The sequence below is a fragment of the Erpetoichthys calabaricus genome, chromosome 3, assembly GCF_900747795.2.
Source record: "Erpetoichthys calabaricus chromosome 3, fErpCal1.3, whole genome shotgun sequence".
Taxonomy (NCBI): Eukaryota; Metazoa; Chordata; class Cladistia; order Polypteriformes; family Polypteridae; genus Erpetoichthys; species Erpetoichthys calabaricus.
Genome location: NC_041396.2, coordinates 57,893,182 through 57,908,576, shown reverse-complemented (window position 1 = coordinate 57,908,576; position 15,395 = coordinate 57,893,182). Strand labels below are relative to the sequence as shown.

Genomic DNA, 15,395 nt, shown 5'->3' with positions numbered 1-15,395 from the left:
GCTATATTGCCATTTACTTAACCCTCAAAGATCAATACAAGTTCCAAGAGGTCTAATCCTTCTCTTAACCAAAAGAGAAACCAGTTTCAAAATAACTGCTAGTTGGTCTAATTACCATATTTTTCGTTCCATAAGGCGCACCTGACCTAAAGACGCGCCTAGGTTTAGAGGAGGAAAACAAGAAAAAAATATTCTGAACCAAATGGTGTAATAATACATCTAATAAAATATAGCAGAATAATATTTCAACCGTGTAAAGTCAACAGCGGTATTAAGAACCATCATCACTGTCATTAACAAATGAGGAGAGACTTTAAGGTTCAAGCACTCTTCTAGTTTTCTGGAAACCCCAAGAATTCCTCATTGCTAGTGTCAGAATTTATGAAGCTCAGTCTTCTTTATCTTTATATATGATACTATCTTCAGTTCCATCTAAGGCATTGCTAATGGCATCTTCCACCTGCAGCTATAGACTCTTCAGTACGCGAGCGACTCTCCACTTTAGTGTTTTAGATCTAGATGGTGCATGTGCCCAAAACATTAACATTTATATGTTACTTACATAAAAGCCAGATCGAATGTTATTTACCTTGATTTATTTACTTACTTCCTATAGTGTAAAGTCACAAGTAGACTGCAAAGCTTCCTATATTAGATCGACACGGGCATGCTAAAAATATACACATGTGATGCCACGAAAACTGCACGCTGACACTTCAGTTCGTAAGCAATGATACGAGAATGCAGTCAGACTTCTTTTTTGGGCACATACACCGTCCAGATCTAAACACAGCTTGGAGAGTCGCTCGCATCTATAGCTGCAGATGGAAGTTGCCGTCGCTGTACTTTGTATATGAGAGCCAGATCGAATGTCATTTACCTTGATTTATTTACTTATCTTCCTACAGCGTAAAGTCACAACTAGACTGCAGAGCTTCCCATGTACATATACAAAATACAGTGACGGCAAAAGTATGATGTGCATTCTTTTTCCGATGTAGAACCCTCGTCATCATCTGAGTTCACCTCACTCTATACAACTCTAAGCAACTGAAACGCAGGTAAACAGACTTGAGCTGAGAAAACTGAGCGGTGGGGGGGATGTAATAGCAGGCTGCTTGCTGCTTATCGACACATTTACAAGACAAAAGACGCTGACGGAGAGATGCGAAGGGATTAAAAGGTGGGACGGATTTACGAGTAATTCTAGTTTTAAGCGTCCCCAGGGGTTTCTCGTGTGCCTAACACTTCCTCTTCTAATAGCTGTCGCTACCGCTGACAGGTCAGGTAATACACATCACAGTCTGTGACGCAATATTTGCTCCGTAAGACGCACAGACATTTCCACCCACTTTTGGGGGAAAAAAAAGTACATCTTATGGAGCGAAAAATACGGTAAATCATTTCCAAAATTATTTTTGATATACAGTAGACCCCTGCGAAGTCGCGGTTCAGGGTTTGTGTACTCAGTCGTTCGCGGATTTTTCCTTAGAACCTAACTATTAATTGTTAGCAGAAAGCGCAAATATCCTCTTCAATTTTTTATGGCTTTTTTCGTGGCAATACTATGCTGTAGAGAGAACAGGAAGCAACTGCTGAGGGAAACACAGTTTGGGATGGTGAAAGTAGCCAATCCGAGAGCGTTAATCATTTCTCCGTGATGCTGAATGACTGCTGCCCTGCGACACGTCTCCAGCTGAGTGTTCTCGTGTTTTCCACTTTATTATTGTATTCATTTTCTTATTCTTAAACGCACAAGATGTCGCCGAAACGCCCTGCACCTTCTAAGGCTTCTGGCACTGAGCCTAAGCGCCAGAAGAAGTTTAAAACACTCCAGGAGAAGGTTGAATATTGGATTTGCTCCGGGAACTAAAAAGTTATGCTGCACCACTATGGCATTAATGAAAGCACCGCACGCTACATAAAGAAGAACGAAGCAGCGATCTGGAGTACCATATCTGTAAGTTTCTGTGATAGTGCCAAAAAGGTAACGACCGTAAAGAATAAAAATATCGTCAGGATGGAATCTGCCTTGGCATTGTGGATCACCGACTGCAGGAAGAACATCCCCTTGTACGGTAACATCATCCGTGAGAAAGCACGGAAATTGTACCAGCAGTTCGTTACAGAAGACAATGTAGCAACTTCCCATCACAATGTTCCTGAAACCTATACAGAAAAGCCAGCACGAAACCCCACCAGAAGAAGACCCGTCCAAAGATACGACTCCTCCTGAAGCGTCTGAAGAAGAGGCGCCACCCGAGGAGTTTTAAATCCTCTGCATCGTACTGCACAGCTACTTCATCATCATCATCAATATAATTCATCATTGGTGAGTACCCATACATTTTACTGTATTTTAATTAAATAAAATTATTATGTATTTACTCTACTTGTACCAAAGAAAACGACAGCGCATACCAAAGAAAACACGCTTGTATGAATTACAGTACATATAGTGGTAACATCGGTATTTTACATTCTAGCACCGCGGGAGACATAGCAGTACAGTACTGTACAGTATACTGGTTTACCTTTACATTCTGTTTTTAGGTAATGTATTAAGGTAATTTTTTAGGTAATGTATTAATGTATGAAGCTGAGTTTGCAACAAAACTAAAGTGCTTTGGGAGCATACTGTATTTAGGGTTTAAACAATAAAAATAGGCATTTAAAAGGCACTTTTTAACCACATCCAAAAGTCACGATTTTTCACAATTTGCGGGTGCTCTAGGAACGTAACACCCGCGAATTTTGGGGGTGTACTGTATGTATTCATGGTCTTGCCATTTGGAGATCATAAAACACAAATTCTGCCCTTACATAATGGGGCCCCTTGTAAAGGATCAATGGCACTATCAAAATGTGAGTTGAGAAGTATTTCTAAATATAGCTCTCTACTGAAAATATCAGAAAATGTAAATATTAATTAGGCAACTTGGTAACTCAGTACCAGTGTGGCTGTCAATATTGAATAGGGAGGCTGGATACTGATCAGCTAATGTAGAAGTACGATTGTTGTATTCTAGAAACACATTTTTCAAAGCAGCTATTGACTCAAAATTTCAATATGAATGCTTTCTCATTTTTTTAATAATATTCTGTGAATTAGTAATTTACAGGGTGAGTCAAAAAGAAGTACCACATTTCAAACGTTTATTGTACAAAAACACTACAAGATAAATAAATTTCAATAAAACACAAGAAAGGGTATACAAAATAGATTTATTTTTTAAATGATGTCTTCAAGGTGGTGGCCATCATTAGCGATACACTCTTTGAGATGATTTCTAAACACTCACATGTTCAGCCATTTCAAGAAATCGTTGATTTTGTGGTGAATAGCGTCCATAAGGACTTCAAGGTTTTGAGGTCGGTGTGTGTATACCTTCAACTTGAGATAGCCCCACAAGAAGAAATCACACGAAGCGAGATCAGGCCACCCGACATCGCAGTGCAGGGAGATCAGCTTCCCCAGAGACATCTCCTACAAAAGTTGCATGGATTTCCGCGCCATATGAGCTGTTGCTCCATTCTGTTGAAACCAGGCATCCACCATATCCATTTCAATGTAACATTCTAAAGTGACGGTAACCATTGCTCCCCTCTCCTCAAAAAACTAACAGCCTACAATACCAAATTCTGCAATGGCGCACCAAACTGTAACATGCTTGTTGTGCAGGGGTCTCTGATTAAGTTCACGAGGGTTGGTTTCAGCCCAATAGCGTAAGTTTTGCTTATTTACGGAACCATTCAAATGGAAATGTGCCTCGTCGCTGCACATGACAATGGCATCTCGATGAACAGTTTGCAGAATGTTCGCGCACAACTCTCTATGGCTCTCCCAGTCTCACTACCATCACTTTTTATGGATGGAAATTAAGGTCTTCTTGCAAAATTCTCCTCAAAGATGTGTTGGAAATGCAGAAGCATGTGTGCGCGCTGAATGTCTAGGAGACTGAAAATTGATGCCCTTACAGCTTGTATGTTTTCAGGCATTTGTATAGTCAGAGGACGGCCTAAAGATTTTCTGCTCAATGTTGTACCTGTCTGTCTAAATTCAGCCACCCATTGCAGAATTGTTTTCCGATTTGGGACGTCACCATTAGGAGGAATGCTGAAGTGTATACAGAAGGCACGCTGCGTAGTGATGATGGATTTGTTGTTTTTGAACAACGCTTCAACAGTGAAAGCACGGTGCACACCAGACCAAGGCATGTTGCCGACTGAAAACTACAAGGGATCGACTATCAATGGACCTCCACCCCAACCCACTAGGCTGCCTCTACCTCACGCAATAACCTTGAGAAATGTGGTACTTCATTTTGGCTCACCCAGTAAATCACATTTCTACTTTCAAACTAGATTAATTAATAACTCAAAAAAGAAATATATGCTGTACTTAAATGACAAATTTTTTGGTATTACAGTAATCCCTCGCTATATCGCGCTTCGCCTTTTGCGGCTTCACTCCATCGCGGATTTTATATGTAAGCATATTTAAATATATATCGCGGATTTTTCGCTGCTTCGTGGGTTTCTGCGGACAATGGGTCTTTTAATTTCTGGTACATGCTTCCTCAGTTAGTTTGCCCAGTTGATTTCATACAAGGGACGCTATTGGCAGATGGCTGAGAAGCTACCCAACTTACTTTTCTTTCTCTCTCTCTTGCACTGACTATCTGTGATCCTGACGTAGGGGGTGTGAGCAGGGGGGCTGTTCGCACAACTAGACGATACGGACGCTCATCTAAAAATGCTGAAAGATTATCTTCACGTTGCTACCTTCTGTGTGCAGCTTTTAAGTATGCTGCACGGTGCTTCGCATACTTAAAAGCTCAAAGGGCACGTATTGATTTTTGACTCTGTCTCTCTCTCTCTCTTCCTTCCTGCTCCTGACGGAGGGGGTGTGAGCTGCTGCCTTCAACAGCTTTGTACCGGCGGTGCTTCGCATACTTAAGAGCCAAACAGCCCTATTGATTTGTTTGCTTTACTCTCTGTTTCCTTTGAAGAGGAAGATATGTTTGCATTCTTTTAATTGTGAGACAGAACTGTCATCTCTGTCTTGTCATGGAGCACAGTTTAAACTTTTGAAAAAGAGACAAATGTTTGTTTGCAGTGTTTGAATAACGTTCCTGTCTCACTACAACCTCCTGTGTTTCTGCGCAAATCTGTGACCCAAGCATGACAATATAAAAATAACCATATAAACATATGGTTTCTACTTCGCGGATTTTCTTATTTCGCGGGTGGCTCTGGAACGCAACCCCTGCGATGGAGGAGGGATTACTGTATAATAATAAATATATCTTACACAAACGGGATCCCATCAACCACTGTAATATTTGTTTGTTTAGTCTGAACTATGACTAAATAGAATTTCTAACAAGATCCGAATCTACAATATTTTCAGTTGCTCAAGAATCCAAAAATCCCTTTTTATAAGTTGCATTTTCATTACAAACTGGAAGAAAACAAACTGGTGTTTTGATACTGTAAACAGCTACTCATTCTAAGGACATCTTCAGAATGTGTCTTTAAACTTTTCTTATGTTTTTAGTAAACTCTCATATGATCTTTCCCACCAAAATAAAAGCATACTAATTCTTCAGGGAAAATGTTTTGTTTCATCAAAATTCCCATTTCTAAATACAGATATCAAAAGCCTTTTTTTCAAGTTCACCAAAAACTAAGCAGAACTCTGCTAAAAATTAGCAAGTTATAGCATAAGCTTGTTTCAAAGAGATTCCCACCACTAAAAAGATAAAGTACAAATTAAATTGCACACATTCAAAAACCATCTATAGCTGCTAGGGTTTTTCCAAATAATGCATTAAGAAATGGACTTCTGGTTCTTTAACTGGCACAGTAGAAGTAGCAGTGGAGGTTGCAGATCTTATATTCCACTGCAATGCACCAACCTCTGAAAATAAGCCTGTAAATTATTCGCTTTACTTTTTATGTCATCCACCTTAAGGGTAATTCTTTGAATCTCTACTTTGGTCAAATTTATTGTTCTAATTTTTTGAAATATCCATTGAATCTTGAGATGAATTTTCAAGATGGACGAGAAATCTGGCAGTGCAGATTTAATAAGCAAAACAAGGAGTCTGACTAAAGCAAGGGTCAAAATGTTAAAGATAATCAAATTTGCTGTTAATGATTCTTGCATGGCTTTAAAAATGTAATGTGATTTTAGTTTATATCATAATAAAAGATAAAGGCTGTGACAAACACCAAACACAATAATGTACAATGTCATATTAAACATACCCCTTAAATGTTCAATGTCAAACATGACAAACGCATTTGAACCTCTTAGAAATGGGGTAAATGGAGTTTGGATAACTGGAGTCTGGTATTCCATTTATTCAGAATTAGCATTAACTTGAGAGTTTCAGATGAGTTTTTACTTTATGTTCCTCACCTTAGAACAAAAACTGTTTAGGCTAATAAGATTGAAAAAGCCTACAAAAACAAGAGTAGTTTTCATGATGAGTTACCACATATGAAACACTGCTACCTATTAAAAAAAATGTTTGCTAAAAATAATATGAATGTTCCACAGTAACATACAGTATAAACAATGTTCTGTAGACAGATGAGTCAGATTTTTTTTTTTTGTAAAGGTACACAACACTGCATTTGGAAAACAAAAAACACTGCATGGCAATGCAAAAACATCATCCTGTGAAGGATGCTGGATATGGTATTAGGGTTTATAGGTTAATTACTGTCAGAGGTACAGAATACAGCGTTGAACATTATCTGTGTTTTTTGCCTGTAACATGAAGAAGCATGACATTGACCACAAACACAGGACTAAACCAACGACAGACTTCATTAAACAGAAGAGAATTTTGCATTATAGAATTCTTATTTAAGCCCTTTTAAAATATAGTGGCATGATCTGAATCAAGCAGATCATTAATGACATTTCAGAAATATTAAGGAATGAGAGTTCTGAAACAACGAAAGGGGCCAAAAGACCTCCTAAATGCTCCACAGGTTTGATCATCAGTTACTATATCTAAAATTTCACATGCGCAATGAAGTGTTTAAATAACGTGTTCAATTAAGGTATAACAATGTAAACATTTTTATGCTTTCAATTATTATGATGACTATGATAAAATCAAATGATAGTTTAGGATCCATTTGTTCAGGCATCCACAAAATTCCAAAAGGGTTACAATTTTTTTCTCACAACTGTGAGTATATCAATACATTTTCATACAATTTCTCTTCTTCAGGCAAGATGCAATCATACATCATGATCACATCTTGCCTAAAGAAGAGGCCTGAGTTGCCTCAAAAGCCTGCATATTGTAATCTTTTTAGTTAGCCAATAAAAGATGTCATTTTGCTTGACTTCTCACTACATTCGTTACGACTAACACGGCATAACACCCTAGTACTACACACAAAATCTCTAAATGTATTAAAAATATAGCACTGTATTAATTACTTTTTGAAGTCCACAAGTTTCAGAAGTTCTTCTCTCTTCTTTGCTTCTTTTTGTTTAATTTTTTCCCATTCCTCAACTGGTGACATAAAATCTTCATATGGAACATCTTCAATATCAATATCACCAGCTAAAATGAATCTGCAGATAAAAGAAAAATAAAGATCCTTTGAATGGCTACTGTATAATTAAAAACAAGCAAGTATTACTCATGATAAATGTATAACAACATTAAAGTAGTGCATCTCCCATGCCTCTGATATTAAGACCACTTTGCAGAACTCAGTGCTTTTAGCTTAGAAGCAGATACTGAATTATTAGCATCAAGTAATAAAAGACTGTAACAGACTATTGAGTTGGGGGCAAAAGTGCAGGATTGTTCTCATTCTGTAAATTAAAACACATTTACAGATTTTTCATAGCATACAGTGTATGAATGAATATGCAAGGGTAATAAGTGGAGTCATCAAAAAAATGAGTGAATGATTGTGCTCACAAAAACAAATGGTTTATTTCCTAATAATTAGTCATTCATAATCAGTGAATCCTCTAATTTACTGGTTTCACAATAATGTATTTTAAGGTTACTGATATGGAACCATACAAGAAAGACTGTTATGTTTCAGCAAGATTTATTGCATGGCTTAAGTATTCAAGTTTACAGTCATTTTTGTTGCTTTTGAATTGTTAATTTTCATGTGTTTTTATTATTACGTAATTTGTATTGTTACTCTTTAATTTAAATAGCTTGCTATGTATGGTATATATGTGTTTTATGACTATATTCCTTGTGATTTGTGTGAAATACTCCTAGAGACAGGGCCACCATGATGTCACTGCCGAGGTAACACCCTAAACCTTTAAAATGATGGTTGCTCATTGTATCACTGTATTGTCCAATCTTAGAAAGCTATTATTAAATTCACTTAAGTGTCTGCTTAATTTCAATAGAATATCAGTTTCTCACAGTTATTTAAATAATGGTATAGTCTTTTACTTACTGTATGTTAACACTAGGGTGTTGTACCGTGTTAGCCATTATGAATGTGGAGAAAAGCCAAGCAAAATGACACCTTTTATTGGCTAACTAAAAAGATTACAATATGCAAGCTTTCGAGGCAACTCAGGTCCCTTCTTCAGGCAAGATGTAATACAGAAACTGAATCTATTAATTTTTTACATTTAAAATTTCTCATTTAAATATTTACCAATGTTGTTTCTTGTCCTAGAGTGTGTATATAAACATAGGAAACTCCAGTTTCTGTATTACATCTTGCCTGAAGAAGGGGCCTGAGTTGCCTCGAAAGCTTGCATATTGTAATCTTTTTAGTTAGCCAATAAAAGGTATGTTAACACGAAATAGAACTTTCTTTGTTCTATCTGTAAAATTGAGTGTTAATTTGGCCAATTAGGAAATTGTCTTACTGCTAGCATGGAGTGTTAGATAACTCTGCAAATAGGAGATTCTGACCGTGCTTAACATTCTTCACGTAATGCGACTATATATGACCAAACTTAGAGAGAAATGAAACAAGATAAATAAGCCTTAAATTTAAAAAATATCTTTTTTAATATCAGTTTTTCTCTATTTGTTGTACGGATTGTTTTGCTCTGAAATTTTACTAAAACTTTTAAAACAAAGATATTTGGTCTATTTTCAACACACGTCATACTATTGTCAGAATTGTCTGTTGTAGCAAATTAAAAGCTGCAGAATTTTGGTAACTTGGGACAAACACAGCTACAATCACTTTTGTGCATTACTGTAGAAGCAGTTTTCTTGATTTGCCTGGTTTAACTGCTGATTATTGCTTTATCTTTGGTTTCTGGTTTACCAGATTATGGATTAAACTAGTTAGACAACAGGTGCCACTTCGGCTTGTCTGCCATTTTCTTTCTCGTTTAAGTAATATATTTTCTGAAGGGATATTATTCTGCCTTTGTCTTTTTAATTCAGAAGTTCACAGTCTTTCCCTTGAAAAGCATTTTTGAGCATTTAAGGTATTTTTAAACAATTAAAGCTTTAGTTCCATTTTATGCCTCTGTAGCCACTGAAGCCTTCCTTTATGAGTTTGGGGTCAGGCTGCCTGGTGTTAGGCCTCCAGAGACTGACCAATTAGCTTTTTGTTTATTTTGAGGCATGCTCACCAAATTTTGACATTTTGTATTGCAAATTTCACAACAGGTAGAAATTACTAAATATCACTATCAAGATGAACTGGAAATTGGCAACAGCAGCATTCATTATGAGTGTAAATTTTGGAATAGCATATCAATGCTTACAGTCAGTGATGTCATCAGCAACATTACTGACTATTTTCCATATCAAATTTTATTAGAGGTTTTTTTTTTTTACTGCCTGAACGCCTATGTTAGGCTTGTTTCTTTTTTCTCCTTTGTAATTACTAGGAAGGCAACTTTGGGAACTTTTAATGTTTAATCAGGAAATCAACTTAAGCAACACAGAAATGTAGTCTGTTCCTTAAGAAAAATAATATTTGTAGTATTTTTTTTTTGGGTGGCATAGAGGGCATCCCATGAAAAAACTGTATTTTGTTTACTTATTACTGAACATCTTGCTGTTTAGATATATTATTAATAACTAATACAGAGACTATGAAGCTTCCAAGACAGTGTTTTGTGTATCTTTATATAGTCAAGATTATTTATTATGCCATACACAGAACGGGAAGTCAACAAGATAGTATTTTGTTTGATAATATTTTACCATGTCTCTAAATCCCTAAAAATGTAAGGTGGAAATAAAAATTGTGTATGAGGACAGTTCTGACAAACCTTCCATCATCTTCTTTATTTCCTATTGCAATAAGAGCTTCCAAGTCTGTCCCTTTCAGCCCATACTGGAGTAATTCCTTCGCTGCATCTACATTTTCTGGGACTCTCTCCACACATTCATGAAGTACCCATGAGCGCTTTCTAATTTTACTCTAAAATAAAAATGTCAAAACATAGCATCAATTTCTATTTCCTGAATGCAAAAAGTGATTCACATATATGTCTAAATTACAATTTTTCATAAAAATGTAATTCAAATTGACTGGACATTTGTATTTGTTAGATAATAACATAACAAGCTCCTGAAAGGTCTGCCCAAAAGAACAAACATATGCAATGCTACAGTTTTTGCAAATGGTTTGTGAATAAATGATACTCTTGGGATGAGGGTTAGTCAGTGCTTTATCAAATAGTCCTTTAAAATAAATGTTCTGGTAATCAAACCCTTTTCTGTTAAAACCAGGTTATCTGATCCCATTCAGTAGAAAGAAAACAGGGGACACAATGTCCATAGACACATTAAATATGTAATCTTGACCTACTGAGAAACAAAGCTCAACAGGCACAATTTACACAGTGCAAATAAGAATTGCCTATTATGAAAGAACTCTCCAAAAAATTTCCAATAAGACACATTAATCTGTTTTAAGTTATTGTCCATGATGAGTGATTATGATGAATAAAAACAAAATGATGTAAAAACCTGGATAACTGATGGGCCACAAATGAATTAAGTAAATTTATAAATATACAGTAAATTGTTAAAGGTGTCCTATACCATTTAATAGCAAACAGGCATGTTTTGCTGATTTAGTAGGGTATACAGATGGTCTGTTGCTGCTTGGCAATTACTGTAGTTTGTTTCCATTGTGTTCTAGGTAAATAGTGATTGTATTTGAACCAGGTAGAAGAAAAAAAATCTCCTGTGAACATTCCATTCCAAAATAAAAAAAAAATGATATAAAAATAAACACTCCATTTGTTACATGAAAATTTAAAAGGTAAACAGCAAAAATTTAATGCAATATGTAAATAAGTAGTAATTTTGATTATGCGCTATGTGTATAGCTATCAGCTATAAATAAGGTGAAATGACTTGATTAAATAACATATGCCATTGTCATGCAAGTTAAATGTTGCTCATTATTAGCTTGGGCTCCTTCACAATGTGCAGAATGCATTCTGGTGGATTATATTGTAGAGTCTGTGAACAATCTCGTGCTCAAGATAATTTGTTTATGCATTCCAGCCTTTTCCTTAATTTTCCTAATGAATTCTGGCCATTTCAGAAGACCCCAAAAATATTTTAGCCTTTGAAAATTAAATTTTGCCCCCTAACTGCATTTTTAGACTAAATAAAAAATGTATGTCTGTGTGTGTGATCACAACAAAGAAAAACATTTACATGAATTTAATATATTAATAGAGTTTTTGAAATTAATTTCTATGTAATAATTTTAATAACAATTCTAACTTTCATTAGTTATTGGTTTTATTCTTACCAAATAATCTTGAATAGAGGCAATGCTAACAGCGGATTTTCTCCATTGTCTCTGATAGACAAGATCAGAGTCTAAACCATAAGCTTTTGCCAGAGATAGGGCTTCACCATATTCTTCATTGTCAATCTGAAAAATTGAAACTTAGTTAATATAATTAGAATTTAATACTGATGATAAAATTTGAAATGTTCTTCAATACAAAAACATATTTTTACTATTAAGTTATTTTGATGCATAAAAAATAAATAGATTTGAGGTATTAGTAAATGCTAGTATTATTGAATAACAAATCCTGCACTGAAATTGTGATCTCTGTGTAATTTTTATTTCAAAGAGCTAAAGCTCATAATATAGTTTTTCTTCTTTTTTCTTAATACCATGACATTGTTCTGTCAGAAAAAATCTTAAGAAGAAGAAAAATATACATATTTTCTTGATATCAACTCCAAAGATATGAAGTCATTATTCAGGTGAAAATTAAGAGTATTCTAAAGAAGCCAGAAATAAAATAATACAATGTTTCATTAAAAGAGTACAAAGCAATATCAAATTGTTTGTAAGTCCCAGTGGGCACTATTGATTCAAATATTAGAAGGTTCAAGATGTACCATTGATACATTATAGCTGCCAAATTCAACACGATACCACAGAAGACATACAGGGATCAAAAAAGTGACTCTTAGACCAACCATAAACAGTACATAATGTACCAAAACTCTGCAGAAGATGCCCAGAAATAAAAATAACTGATACAGATCTTGTAGATAAAAAGTCAGATCTTAACTGATCATTATCAGGAGAAATGGTACAACTAATATAAACTAAAAACTCAATTTTGCTTCATAGAAACAATATTCAGGAAACTAATAATTATTCAGGCCTGATTATCAATTAAATTCAAAACAATACAAAGTTAATCTAAGAGATACACTTTCAAATTAAGATTATTTGAGGCATTTATTTTCCCAGTTCTGGTACATGGTTTAAGTATGAGTGCATGAATGGGTGAATGATATTCATCATAAAAATACTTTAATGTAAAATACACACATTTACAAAGACTAATACACCATCAAAAATGGTAAATGTATATTATCAGTCACCAGTCATATTCTGCAAAAGGAAAAATAAGTAGACCTGAGTACATACAAAACAACCACAACTAAAGATAGACAGGCAAGAACTATAGTATGTAGTGCAAGTCTTAAGACTTCAAATTGGGTAATCACGTTTATCTGCTAAACATACTCAAAATCTAATAAAGACCTGTGAAAGAAAATTGTATGCACTTGCTCAAGCTATAAATGATTTGATCAATGTAATAAATATACACACAATTTTTGTTTTTTGAATATATTGCCACTTACTACTGTATTTACATTATTTATGGGAAAGTTTTAACATACCTTCAGCTTATATGAGCTACTATCACGATAAATGTAAAGTTATTCAGAAAAAAGGAAACAGTCTGCTCAGTTCATGCAAATCTAAGCATAATAAAGAAACATACCTTTCTTTGATAAAGCTCCTCAGGTGTTGTGGACCTTAGACTCACTAAACGATAATTTTTAGTAATTGTGCGTGGGCGTTTTCGTGGTGGTGCAAATCGTTCCATTTCTGTAACATAATACAGCCCCTGCTTCAAATAGCTAAAATATCTTGCTTTGGCTGAACACTCATCATCAGAATCTGAATCACCATCTTCATCTTCATCTTCATTTTGACTACTTTCCAAACGTGGTCGTTTTTGACTTTTGACTTCACACTGAAAAAGTATAAATGAGAAAATAAGTTATGGGAAATATAATTGTGAATCTGAAATTAAATGTGCACAGATGAGTATATATACTGTAAAGTAAGAATGTTAAAAAAAACATGGCTCACATTACTGAACCCTATTTAAATGCACACACAAAAAAACTAAAAGTTACAAGACTATAAGTGTTGCACAACACAAATAAATATGTGACTAAATCTTAGAAATGATGATTTTCACTTTTTCACTAGAATTACATTAACTTTCAGAGTTTTAACTTTTTGAGTGACATATACTAGGTTTTACTAACATTATCTAATGGGTCCACCTCTATTTAATTTACTAACCAGTCATGTGCCTTTGGGCTCACGGTGGACATAATAGAAGAAAAGTCATTATAAGACTGAAAATTAAGCCAACTTATATAAATTACATGAAACGAATTAATGAATATTATCAAAAGTATATATATATATATATATATATATATATATATATATATACATACATATACAGAAAAACTACATAAACTATTACTGTATATTGTATGTTTTTTGATCTAATGATTTAATATGTGAAACAGATGGGCTCACCCCCATTCTAAAAGGTGCTGAAATCACCACAAAAAGGGAGCTGAGAAATTAAGATATCCCAGCTTTTGTTCAGTCAACCCTGGACTGAAGATCTTAATCTAGTCCAGCAGAGGTTGTTTATCCTGGGTACCATCACCAACTAAGATGACATTGGCCACTTTCTGGAAAGCCCTTCCTTCTTCCTCTTGATTCATGGAAATCCTCTTTCTATGACTCAACTCTTCTTCTGCTCTTGGCACTATGGATCAATGGAGTGGATTTTGCTATGCTATGGTCTGCAGCCCTCTCTGTTTTGTCAAACAGGCATTATATAGTCCTCTTCTCACTTTTTTATGTTACTGTTCCTCACATAGCAGAGTTGGTGGTGTTTATATCTTATACTTGTATCCTGATATGTTACGTATTTCATCTCTCTTCAATGCAAGTATCATTAAAAAAAAAATCTACAAAGGCATTCATGCAGAGGGAGAAGTACAATGTTCTGAAATGGCCGTCACAGTCCCCTTACTTGAATATCATCAAAAATCTATGGGATGATTTGAAGCAGGCTGTCCTTGCTCGGCAGCCATCAAATTTAACTGAACTGGAGAGATTTTGTATTGAAGAATGGTCAAAAATACCTCCATCCATAATCCAGACACTCATCAAAAGCTACAGGAGGCGTCTAGAGGCTGTTATATTTGCAAAAGGAGGCTCAACTAAGTATTGATGTAATATCTCTGTTGGGGTGCCCAAATTTACGCACCTGTCTAATTTTGTTATGATGCATATTGCATATTTTCTGTTAATCCAATAAACTTAACGTCACTGCTGAAATACTACTGTTTCCATAAGGCATGTCATATATTAAAAGGAAGTTGCTACTTTGAAAGCTCAGCCAATGATAAACAAAAATCCAAAGAATTAAGAGGAGTTCCCAAACTTTTTCATATGACTGTATATATATACAGTGGTGTGAAAAACTATTTGCCCCCTTCCTGATTTCTTATTCTTTTGCATGTTTGTCACACAAAATGTTTCTGATCATCAAACACATTTAACCATTAGTCAAATATAACACAAGTAAACACAAAATGCAGTTTTTAAATGATGGTTTTTATTATTTAGGGAGAAAAAAAATCCAAACCTACATGGCCCTGTGTGAAAAAGTAATTGTTAAAAAATAACCTAACTGTGGTGTATCACACCTGAGTTCAATTTCCGTAGCCACCCCCAGGCCTGATTACTGCCACACCTGTTTCAATCAAGAAATCACTTAAATAGGAGCTGCCTGACACAGAGAA

General features: G+C 35.1%; 1 protein-coding gene across 1 annotated transcript in view; it reads right to left on the bottom strand.

The window, feature by feature from the left end:
• Positions 1 to 15,395, bottom strand: part of nbas (NBAS subunit of NRZ tethering complex) — a 463,213-nt gene that overhangs the window by 361,743 nt on the left and 86,075 nt on the right. Inside the window, exons 15-18 of the mRNA XM_028796843.2 lie at positions 13,274 to 13,528; positions 11,764 to 11,889; positions 10,262 to 10,413; positions 7,469 to 7,606 (exon numbers count right to left, since the gene is read on the bottom strand). Coding sequence (XP_028652676.1) covers positions 7,469 to 7,606; positions 10,262 to 10,413; positions 11,764 to 11,889; positions 13,274 to 13,528 — 671 coding nt within the window. The remainder of the gene's footprint in view (positions 1 to 7,468; positions 7,607 to 10,261; positions 10,414 to 11,763; positions 11,890 to 13,273; positions 13,529 to 15,395) is intronic.